The sequence below is a fragment of the Limanda limanda genome, chromosome 15 (assembly GCF_963576545.1).
Source record: "Limanda limanda chromosome 15, fLimLim1.1, whole genome shotgun sequence".
Taxonomy (NCBI): domain Eukaryota; kingdom Metazoa; phylum Chordata; class Actinopteri; order Pleuronectiformes; family Pleuronectidae; genus Limanda; species Limanda limanda.
In genome coordinates, this window is record NC_083650.1 from 24,072,752 (window position 1) to 24,085,632 (window position 12,881).

The window sequence follows — 12,881 nt, forward strand, 5'->3', positions numbered from 1 at the left end:
TGACTGGCAATCATTTATTTTAAGAGGCCATTTTGAGCAACGGACACAGACAAAGCGATTCACCGTGGTTCTTACTGGAACACACGATTGTATATCAGGATCAAAATGTTTATGGATTGGGCGCAGAGTATTTTGAGTTACAACCCCGCTTCAGAAATTGTCCCTTGCTTTGTCTTTACTTCCCTCAGATTCAGGATTGATTGGTAGTAAAACTATCTCAAACTCTGCCAGGGCAGTAAAATATGTTCGAGTTACCGGGCTCACTGTGCTGTGGCGGTCATCACTGGACAACATGTCATTGAATCCCTTGCATTTGATTGTGATTTATGCTGGAATGATTTATCATGACGTCCCTCTGAAGAAATGGTCGAGCCTGGCTGTGGCGTGTCTCAGTGTCTCAGTGTCTTGTTGTTTGAGGAGATAGGTTAAACACATCAGTGAGTCATGACCTGGCACCCATGTGTCATTTTTGATATGGGAGAGGTGTTTTTTAGAGTCTATGTTTCAGCTTCAGCTAGAACAGAGAAAGGACAATACATAAGGGTTGCAAAACAAAACAAATTCGGAAGCTTGTCAGTGCTGCTCAACAGTCATGGCTAAATTACAAACTGAGCACCACCCATAAACACTGGGTATAGAAAATGGGTTAATCTGGCACATGTATTTGTTTTATACATTATGACGTGATCACAAGCATTTGAGGTATTCAGACTATATGTATATAATGTATAGTTTCATGTGAATGTTAATGTTTTTTCTCTTTTTCTCTTTCTCTTGTCTTGCAGGACCTCCAGTAAGTTGACCAGTGCCTTGTGTGATCTGCATGTGGTAAAGTGACGACTGTGTTTATCTTTGTATGTTGGTGTGAAGTAGATGAACCTGAACTTATCTGATACCAGTATATTGCCTTGTCTGGTTGCAGTGATAATCTGTATGCTGCCCTGTTATTTGGCTTTTTATGTCATGGACCAAATGTTTTATATATTTTATGGTTTTAAAATGTGCTTGAAAAACCTGTGACCTGTCCAAGGTGTACCCAACCGCTTGCATCCCCCCGCACTGGGAAAGGCTTCAGTCCCAGGCACCTCTGCACCGAACTTGGTTGAATGCATGCAAAGTTGAAATCAAGCCTTCGGTTAAATGGAAAACCTGCTGACTCCTGTGCCTTAATGCCACAAGGTTCAGGAAGACCGCTCCAACCATCTGGACACTATGAGTTTGACTTTTGTACAGCCGTGACAGCTTTAAAATCACATCTGCCAAAAGATCCCTCCCTGGAAAATGTGAGGGATAGTTCGTACAAAGAAGGTTTGAAGGTACATGAGGTCAGACAGCGAAAAAGAAGTTCATTTTCCATTCACACACACTTCCATCTCCACTGGATCTGAGCAATTTAAAGACATGGTCACATTCCACTTTTCTTTATGCCTTTCATGGCATGCAGACACTGAGTCAAACAAATGTCATCTAAAAATCATTTGCAATGAGATTAGCTCACAAATAGCTTCCAGTAAAATGAAAAAGAAAGGGGAGACAAGTGGGGAAATGAATGCAAAAGAGTTTAGAGTTTCACAGAGTAAATAACCATGCATATAAAAACTACAGAATGTTTCAGATGTCATATAGCTGTGTCTGATCTTAAAATAGTAAAAATTCTAAAAATGTCACAGTTGCCCCAAATCTATATTTCTGCAACATGAGCAAAAATGAGAAAAATGCTCAGAAAAAAAGTAAAGGATGCGCAGGTATTTTAGACAGTGAGGAACAAATATATTGTATTATAAATATTAAATGTCTGATTAACGTTAAGCTGCCATATCAATGAGTTATCTGTCCTTTGGAACCTTTCTAAAGTAAAAAGACAAAGTTGTAATGAACGAGTCCATTCTGTCAGAAGAGATTTCTGAGCAGCAATGGTTCACATAGTGTCAAGTCAAGGTCAAAATCTTACAGAGATATTTTACTGGTTTCCATTGCAGCAGGATCACAGTATAGCCAGGTCCATCACAGGGCTAATTAAGAATTCTTCTTAGATAGAGTCCTTTGTAAAGCAACAGATCATTACTGTTAACAGGTCACATCACAGGGTCAATTGGTCCTTGCATGGGTGTTGTGCATGTAACACACCATTAAAATAATCACAGATGATAGAAAACCCCCCTGAGTCTAGGTAAGCTGAACAGTATACTGACAGTGGTCCTGCACTAGCTGCCAGTCCAAAGCTACAAGACCCAAAATCACAAATTATGACATGTATATATTCAATCTAGCTACCAAAAGGAGGTGTTGTAATTATGACTGATTATTTAAAAATGTTTTCTTTGTGTGTTTGTGTCTTTGTGTGTGTGTGTGTGTGTGTGTCCAAGTTCAGTAGTAGGGTAAAGCCAGTCAGCTTTTGGGTAAATTAATAGAAAGAGGAATGGAGCACGTCAAACCCCCTCATTCTGCTATACACCCCAACTCACTTCTTATTGAGCATAGAAGAGCCCAGGAGACTATATATCCCAAGCACAATGGCCAAATAAACGCTACTCCCACCCCCCCCTCCCCTGCATCCCATTCATTCAGCAGCACTTTGCCAAATGGGAGCCACATGTTGGAGGGTTACCGTGTAATTCAAGTGAAAGGTTCCTTCCGGCAGTGGGTGACCTTTGCCCCCTGCAGACAGCGCCTGAGCCAGTAGCTAATGGGCAGACGCCGACATGCAGTGTGTTCACACTCACCACCTGGCCGTGCACCTTCATACACTGCCCGCTCTCTGCCCGGTACAAGTAAAACTTCTATCACATTGAGAAGATTCAGTTGATGGAAAAAGCAGGACTCATGTACTATGTCTTAACTGTAGGTGAAAACAATTCTCGCCTGTGGAGACAACAACTAAAAATGAAGGAAGTACAGAGTTTGATTTCAATGGATAACAGGGAAGATCAGGATTCAAGTTAAACAAACATCTATACTGGAAGGACATGAACAAAAACTGAAAATCTTGGGCAGGGTAGGTCCTAATGTAGTATTTGTCCATCCTTTATGTGTCACACTTTTGTCTCTTCATAACGTTGAGTAATAAGTGATTTAATGGCAAAGATTGTTTGGAACACTCTAAAGATACAGATCAGCAATGGACAAGTGGATTGCTGTCAGACTGATGTTTTTAATGGATATGATATGATATTAATTAATACATTTTAATGATCTATGACTTTTTTCCATCAGATAAAGTCTGATGGGAAAAAATGATAGTTGTCACAATTCAACATCGTGCCACTGCACAGAATGAACACATGACACAACAGTATTCAAAGATATTTACAATCAGTCAATAGAGCCAATAATCAGGAGCTCAGATTGATGTTTCACGTTCCCTCCAACCAGGATTACTGATGAGAGAGGGATAACTTCCTTTCTGCTGCTGCCGGCCAGCAATCACCCACGCACACACACACACACACGCACACACACACACACACACACGCACCGAGGACTCCTCCTGGAGGAATATTAATAACATGCAGACATTCAGGAGCAGGCAATCATCAATCTCCTCCGTGGAGAGTCAATTCCTTAGCGGCTTTTTGGAACATGTCAAGAGTTCCTGTTTCGACTTCCAACCAATTAGCGTTCCATCCTTTACAAAAAGCACAGATTTGTGTTCCGCTCCCTCAGTGAAAACAAAGCACACTGGACTTTTGACTGTGTTCTCCCTCTTGTTCATAGAACCGGGACATAACTGAAGGTCTTTGTATTCTAGCTCCTTGTGATTTGTTTCTTGATGAAAGCCACCAAGCTGACATGTTGTCGTATCCGCATTAGTGGGGTATTCAAGTAGGGTTTGAAGCTTTGAATAGGGTCGGTTACACAGACAAATGTGGACTTTCAGCATGTGTTTTCCCAAAAGCAACCTTTGCATGCGTCTTTGTGGTGAAATGAGAAAACTGTTCTTTTGTGTTCAGAAAAATCTGTGTTGTGTTAAAATGTGATTCTCTGGATGCATTTGGACCGGAATTTAGAGAGGCATGCTATTGCATCAGTAGTGTTGTTTGTTTGTGCTGTCACTGACCAGTAAAAGGCCAAAATAAAACATACATAACAGTAGAGATGTCATGGTACTAGGTCGTTAACGAACTCCTGAATATGTGACAGTATCCGTCTTTATAGTACGATAAGATAATAGTACTAATAACCAACAGGCATTCTAGTATGATGCAAATAGAAGAAAAGGGAAGACAGACACGAGTGACCGTTAGGGAAAGGCAAGTGTTGTTCATGGAGGAATCATGAAGAATCATTATGCTCCTAAGCTATTGACAACCATTGCAAAGTATGCAAACAATGCAACAGAGCAATTCAAATGTAAGGAAGAAACACTGCTATTTTATACAAGCACCTCAAAGAAAAGCATCCAGATCTGTACACAGATTTCAAAGATTTCTTATAGTCACTGAATGCAATCTCTGAGATGTAGCAACAGCTAATAACACTGGTAGTCAATCTGCAAAAGTAGAATTGATTTTTTTGAATGAACATTTTCACACTGTCACTATGTAAGGGCACGATATCTCATTTGGCTAAGTAGAGTCGTTGAATTCCAATTGTATTTGGTAGCGACTATAAAATGACTGGCAGGGTGACATCCCTATAAGAAAGTAATTACCATGAATCTCTCCTTATCATTTTATTCTGGCCTGGTGCAGTGCAGTTGTCTTTCATATGTAGACTTTAATTGTAAAGTTCTCTCTTTCCTTTTTGTACCAACCTTTTCTCACCCCCTTTTTCAGGGTCCTCCTGGACGAGCAGGCTTTCCGGTAACTCTCTTTTTAACTGGTGTTTTTGTGTGTCTCTAGATACAGTATTTGCATATGTGATCACTGCAGTATTGATCTCTCTGCTCTCTGCTGAATATTTGGATTATTAAATTAGTTTGTTCAGCATAGGTAAAGTGAAATGAATATATCCAAGCTTTTGGCACCAGATAAGCCTTAAACAACTAGTAACCAAACAAATCACAGACAGAATATATACATATAATATATCCTGCTTTACTAAATTAGTTTTTGAGGAAACATGATGTAGGAGAGCTGCAGTGATGCTACATCTTCTGTAGCCTAGGTTTTTCTCATGCTTCCTCAAACCTAAATATTTCTGACCGTTTTTGATTATGCTTTTGACATTATTTTTAAGCCAAATATTCCATTGATGGTCCTGTTTACATATTACAGAGCATAATAATGACTCACATCATTACGTTCATTAGGTTAATCCGCCTCTTTTATAACCCTTAAACCTGAAATTATTTAACGTATAACTCTACTCTATAACATTTTGCGTGTTTCTTCTGCAAAGCAGTTGCGTGTATATATATCTAAGAAAACATGATGTTATGACTCCAACTTGAACCTTGTGTACAACCATTCATCAACCGTTAAACTGTTATTGTACTCAAATATATCTAGACACATTTTTCTCATGGGAATAGAAATCACTGAACAACCTCTATTTTATTTCTGTGATTAGTCTAGAACCTTCAGAGATGTCAATACAGCAGTGAAACTAAATGCTTATAGCTTTAAAACACTATCAATTCAAAACAACATGGCCTCTTAGCTGTTTTCACTTAAATGCTTTCCTTATTTCTGCCATAGCTGGAATGTACTGTAATGCTTGCAAATTGTCTACTGTTTTGTCATATCTAACCCTCTTTTCTTTCCAATCTAACGCTCGCTCTTCACTCCTTCACTCTGCTGACCTAGTCAACATGTCAACCTCACAGGGTTCCTTTACTGAAAACAGGTGGCCATCTAGTGTCTGACCTTTGTGCTATGTTGCCAGTTACAAGAAGCAAAGGGTTGACTCTCTATGTCAAAGAGTGGATGATATTCTTTGCAATGATTTGTGATGGATTACTTCCGTTGAGCAGCGGGAAATGAAGTCACGAGTGGTCTTTGACAGAATGATGTTGGGAAGATGTGTTTTTTTTGAAAGAGAACCTATAACAGCAAATAAGGGATCAGTGTTTTTCATACTAGGTGGTCATACTTATATAGGTCTTAAAGGAATTAGAACCCACATATATGATCGATGTATTTTAAAAACATTTCTCCTTCTATACTCCTTATATTTCCCATCATACATGCGGACAGAGCTCACTTTGTGCAGTATTCCTAGAATTCCTACTAACCGCTTGGCTAGACACATGCAACTTAAGAATTGACCATTCAGTCATAACTCATAAAAGCTACCGTGAGATTTCTGCAGTCATCTTTATCTGCTGCATCGCAACTCATGGTTTCATGGAGGTGTGGAAGTGAGGACATTTTGGCTGGTCCTCACTTTCTGACACGCCTTTCAAAGGATGTTTGAGGTTTGACACTCAGTCTTAAGGTTCAAGTTAAATTCAGGTGTAGGGTTATATTCTGTTGGGATGGTTAAGGTTACAGCTAGGAGGCAGGGGTTGGATTATATCAGTGAGTGTCTTCACATAGATAGAAGTACATGTTTGTGTATGTTTGGCCTGAATATGAGGTCCAGCTGGGTCTCATCAACACTTTAGATACACCACAGACACCTTGACATTCCACTGCTAAGGACCTGCATTAATCCTTTTGACTGCAATGTGTTTGTCAGCTCAAGGCTTAGTTTTTGTGTGTGTGGTGAGACTACCGAGGCCGTAATAACTCTGAAAACCGCAGAGAGAGGGACAGCCTCTACAGGGGAAAGGTGAGAAGGGAAAACAGCCTACTTGACCTATATCTTTTAGGCAGGGATAGTTTAGTATTGTAGAAAAATGCTTGGGACGTAGAGCAGAAAGAATAGTGCGGCAGTGATGTGGTTTCTGTCTGTGGAAGTGAAGTGCAACACATAAACTGGCACTCGGTTCGTCTCATGGCTACAAAACCCTACTTTAGTGAAGGTTGTATTTTGTGGTCGCAGCAAATAATCATGTTAGCCCTGTGCTCTTGATCAAAACCACTTTTGGTGGTGCCATTTTTCCCAAGGTCTCGGTTTAACTCAGAAGCTTGGACAGGGCTTCAAAGAACACAGCTGTAGCCTGATAGTATTTAAGTGCTTTAAAAATATGCCATATGACTAATGAAAGAGATACTTGCAAATCTGATGTACCAGGACAGAAAACAGCTGAAGCCATGTTCAGACTCAGGCTACATAGAGGAGATGATGGGCCCTACATGTTTGATCAAAATATAGAAGACAAGCACCATAGCTTCACTAGGGTATATACTGCTTGAGAAGATTTTACTCAGACACCATCATGGACAATTCCAACATCTGATCAGAAAAATGTACTATTCACCTGATACTCACTGGACTTCAAATGGGATTATTCTGGTAGCATTTACAAAATCTTCCATAATTCTTTGCCAAATTTAGGTTCTAAACGGAAACTTCCTAGCGATACATTTTATTGCAAGAAAAATACATGAATTTTGACTTAAGCTTCTTACAGCCATTCATCTAGTGACCATGTGCTCTAGGTTTGATGCTCAGCAATGCTGGTTGTCATACAGACTATCATAACAGTCATGAGACATGACAGACATGCAATAGTTGTATTGTTCTTTTCTAGACAAGTTTGCTTGTCTCCACTAGAAACAACTGCCCCTCCACTTTGTTTCTCTTTTAGAATCCATTTACATTGTGAGTCACATTGTGACTTACCTGCAGTTACTACTAGCCTTATTCGTGGATCTTGATGAAACAATCTGACAACGTTAGGGGACTGATTTTTATTAGTGAGCAATTTGGTGGAGCTTGTTTGAATTTGAGAGGGCTATTGGTCGTTGGCTTTTTATGTGCTTCACTGATGTAACGTGAGAGAAAACAAGGGTCCAGGTTGTTTTGGACTTTTGTTCTTTGAGAATAAAACCTTGGATCACTGATGGGTGACCGACTATAGCTAGCTACAGACAAGTGTGCTTGTCAGGCTGCCTTTGACTCATTGTCCACCCTTCTAAGATCAGGTATATCTTCGGCATAATTTTACAAATCCACAGATTTGTGTGAAAACTGTAATTGAACTTCAGAAGATTACTTCAACAGACTTCTCTTCCTAATCGGAGGTAGCAATAGCAAGTGAACAAGTGGATTACACTTATTTTTTTATCTCTGTAAGATCTGCAGTAGATTTCAGTGGGTAAAATGTTTGCATTGCAAGTGGGTAATAAAGAGAGAAAGAAGGTGTGTGATGGTGGAGGTTGTTGACTGCAGCAGATTGGAAGTTAGCAGTATAGCTGTGAACTAGCAGTGCATGAGCTCTTTAAGACCCACGACAAGTCCCTCAACTCTCACTGCTGTCAGATGCCCTGATCTGTCTCACTGCTGTCAGACGCCTGATCTGTCTCACTGCTCTCAGATGTCCTAATCTGTCTCACTGCTGTCAGATGTCATACTGCTGCCTATTTGTGAAAGTCCCCCCGCCCCCCACTGCTTTGCAACATTATCTCAGATCTATCTTGAGGCTTGGGCTGGAAGTGATTGCCTCAGAGTAGCTTTTTTTCCTTTCAGCATCATGAAATGCTTGTCTCTAGTCTCCACATTAGGCATGGCATGGTGAAATGACTAAACAACACAAAGGAGTCTTTAAATGGATACCGTGTCATCAAGACTTTTTAAAACAAACTGTGAATATCCAGCATTAGCATCTCTTTACCTGCAGTAGGACCCATTCCGTTCACTGATCAATTCTAACAGTGACACCAATTTAGTAAAACTTAAATGTGGCACCTGCTATTTTTATCACGCTACAGTTGAATACAAATTAAATATGGTTAACATAGATGAGATTAAATGTTAAATGTACTTTGTAATGGTCAAGGATGGCCCATATGTCGAAATGACAAGGTATCCGTTTAAGAGTTCACTTCAGTCTCCACTCAAATGTTCTTTATGACCCGTGTTTCTTCTGAATTTGCACCGGCCAATAGGCTGACAAAGGAAGTATGGGAATACCAGGGAGAATGGTGAGTGACTTGCGTTTGAGTATGACGCACACTATAGTAGTGGTTACATTCATAACGTGGGCAATGGTGAAAGCAGCATATCAGCTGTATAGAAAGCATTGATTTAAGAATAAGGCTGCTGTTTTCATGCTTAAAATGCATATAGTCGTAAAGGCCTTGCACACCTATGGCAAACCCACACGGGATTTTTTACTTATCTTGGCTGCTCTTTGAAAGTCTACTTCCCTCTTTCATCTGCTATGTTGTTTCTGCAAAGGGTGGAACAAATTCCACCTTTATCATTGTAATTGTAAACCAACCAACATAACTGCAGAGGTGTTTGGGGCCTTTAACTGAAGGTTACACTGATGATAATGTTGCCTCTAGAACAAGAACGTGCACATTGTAATGCTGTTACCACTGCTACAGATATTCTAAGGGTATGTCGTGTTTCACATCACAGTAGTTTAATTAGGAACAACATTTTCTGTCATGTTTGTACCAGCATATATTGCCCTCCCACATTGTTTCATGTGTGCAGATATTTAAAAGTCAACAGACCAAGGCCTTATAATTTACAGACCAGTAATCTCAATGTCAGGAGGTATCCACTTAACATTTCACAAAGTAAATGTAATTACCAAATACAGCATTAGCAATAACAAACAATATAAAGTTGTCACAAGTTACTAAAAATATTTTTTCTCAGGTAGTTTTTGTAGTCACTGCGGCCTGTAATTTCCAAGGTTACCTCACAATTCATTATGAATATTTATTTTTGATATAGCCATATATCAAACAGTTTCAGCCCTGCCACATGTGGATATTGTTTAAAACATACTCACATTGCAGTGTGGTCTCCATAGCTTACAGGCCTCTCACCTTGCACAGGAATTTGGACAGCATGAAACTAAGTGAGAGTGCTGAAGTATGAGAATATTTGAATGCCAAGATCAACTAACTGAGGCTTTTAGTAACAGATATCCTATATTTATCCATAAAGGCCTCTGAAACAAGTTTTACAATGTGGTTACTGTTTAGTGTAAAGCTGGGAAAGTCTGCAATAAATATATTATGACCAAAATTGGATCATATCTGATTCATTAAATGTGAACAATACTGACATATTTTGTTCTGATTTTAAGTGAAAGGCCAGAACTGGTGAACTGAAGTGTTTGTCTAACTCTGCTCTTGAAACAGAGCTGTGTTTCCCTCAGTGAAGTAACATATTTAACCCCTACTCAGATTTGTTGTATCACGATGTCTGATAAAATAGTCCCTCTTGATGCTGCACTGACTGACTGTCCTTAGGCTGTAGCTATTTACCCTACAGCAATCATCAGTGGTAAAAAAAAGTATTCTCAACTGAAAAGTACCAATATGCAGAAAAGTAAGCAATTAAAAGTAAAGGTCAAGCAGGATAGCAGGATAGTACATACGTATCAGCAGCTAAATGTAGTTGAAGTATTAAAGTAAAAATACAGTTTTGGTCTAATTATATATTACTGTTATAGCATCATTAGATAATTAACAGTGATGCATCAAGTATGTGGGCAGCATGTTGCTGTTGTAGCTGCTCCAGATGGAGCTGGTCCTATTATAGTTCTCAAAATGTATGTTGTATGTTAAAAGCTTGTTATATTATCCACGGTGTAAAATCGCCACCTTAAAATTAACTAATAACTAAAACTGAATTAATGAAGTAGCCTACAATATATCTCGCCATGTAGTGGAGTATAAAGAAGCATAACATGGAAAATACAAGTACCTCAAAATTGTAATTGAGTGCAGCACTTGTTTTAATTAACTAAATATAAGTTGTTACTTTGCATTAACAAAAAACTTTAATGTCTCAGGATGTTCCACATCTAAATACAAAAGCATCTCAAAACATTGGTCTCTTTTTCACCTCATGTAACATGATATCATGACATGTATCATGTTATATGGACTATCTCCTTGACAGCTGTCCAGTCAAATATGATATAATATAATATAATATAATATAATATAATATAATATAATATAATATAATATAATATAATATAATATAATATAATTTAATATAATATAATATAATATAATATAATACGTTTGGACCTGATTCTATTGTAAGAAAGAATGTTTCAGACACTGTTGAAACAATCTGACATTCACTTTGTTTGAAACACCTTTAGTTTCCTTTCAGCTCCACTTAACTGACACATATACTAGCTCCCCTTAGCTCTGTCACCATCCCCTCCCCATCACTAGTGCTGGAGGATGCTGCATGTCCTGAACCCTCTCCATGACTCTAACACTGGTTCCTCTCTCTCTTGTGTCTCTCTCCTCCCCTCACACCTTTTTGCATGCTACTGTGTCTGCTGTGACTGATCCCAGGGCTTAAAAGGACACACAGGGGAGAAGGTAAGTTTAGGAGCATGTGCTCTTAGCAGGATTATGCAATGTAGGACAAGCCGAAGACAAACTGCAGCTTTGTCCTCTCATTTCCTGGCTTTGGTTTGGTGTCTTTTGTTAGTTTGCTCACGTTCGCTGAATCCAGGCTGCTTGTCATCAGCACAAGAAGGATAAGTTGTAATAAAGCGTTGACATATATAAAATAGGCTGTTATTTGAGATATTGCAAAGATGGTGGGCGGTGGTGCTAGTTGCTAGTGCACAGCTGTATTGTGTGTACAGGTAACATGTGATTTATATCAGGAACTGAAGTCTGTATTTTTAAACAGTGTCAGAATCCCATTCTACAAATGTTTTCCCACCCTGGTTGGATTACCTGAGCTCTTTACACATCGAAACACAATAGTAACAATTTGTCACATAAGCGTCTAAAAGTTCTAATTTAAGATTCCCCAAAGAAAGCGGAGTGACATTTATAGAGGCCACAGCAGATTGCACGAGGATATTCTCAAAGAGAAGGCAGAATAAATAGAGTTACACGTTGAGATAAATAATGCTTTTACTGGTGTGTCCGGCTACAGTTAAATCTCAGCTCTCTGTCATGTTCTTACTGTAAATATGAGCTGCCAACTGGGAGGGAAAAGATTGATATTCGCCTCAAGGTGAAAATTGCAAGTGAGGCACATTTTACTGGAGGTCCACCCTCTCCCTCTTGGCTTCATGAAATGCAAAAGTAAATTTGCCAATGTCAGCAGAAAGAGGACGTAAAAATCTAAATAATCACTTTTATTCACATCAAGGTAATGAACTCTACCCACAAAATGTCCGATGTTTGCATCGATGGTTCCATCCCATAAAATGCTTGGCTGCTCACAAGTAAACTTTGACCCCAAACTGAAACTAATTGTGTGTTTCATCACTGAGAGCGCTATGAAGCAATGCTTTCCAGTCTTGTGCATGTTCACAAAGACACAGAGCATGTGAGTGATGCTTATTAAAGTTTTCACAACATTCCAAAGATCAGTGGCTAAAACTGCTTAAAAATCTTTGTTGTAAAAGAGAATGTATCAGTTTCATAACATACCTGAAAATGCATTATCACATGACCATTCAGGCACACCGTTCAAGCCTGTGGGGGGTGTGAACAGGAAGAAGTTCTCTGCAGTGGGTTTCGAGGGCTTTCACACCTGGTTTGGTCCACACCTTCGTCTGAATGAAAGTAACAAGTGTGAAAGGTGCCTCGTACCACAGTCTGGACCAAATGGACAAAACTTTGGTCCAATATTCAGAGGTGGTCCTGGTCCAGATCTAAAAAACCCTGATTTGGGTCATTCAGAGGACGAAACCTAAATAGTTAAGACCTTCGGACTAATTGCTGGAAGTTGGGACAGCATTAAGGTACAAAAGAAGATAAAGGAGTCGAGGAAGCTAACAGGATTGCTTGTAGGCTTCACCTCAGACGATTTGCTAGTGACACCCTAATGATATTACAGTGGCAACCAAATTAATTAAGTGAACCCATCTATAAATTCAA

General features: G+C 39.2%; 1 protein-coding gene across 1 annotated transcript in view; it reads left to right on the plus strand.

The window, feature by feature from the left end:
• The first annotated feature begins 788 nt into the window (after positions 1-788).
• The window catches only part of col13a1 (collagen, type XIII, alpha 1), a 53,808-nt gene continuing 41,715 nt past the window's right edge, over positions 789-12,881 (plus strand). The window contains exons 1-4 of the mRNA XM_061087149.1: positions 789-793; positions 4,776-4,802; positions 8,937-8,972; positions 11,331-11,357. Of these exons, the coding sequence (XP_060943132.1) occupies positions 8,952-8,972; positions 11,331-11,357 (48 nt within the window). The 5' untranslated portion in view covers positions 789-793; positions 4,776-4,802; positions 8,937-8,951. The remainder of the gene's footprint in view (positions 794-4,775; positions 4,803-8,936; positions 8,973-11,330; positions 11,358-12,881) is intronic.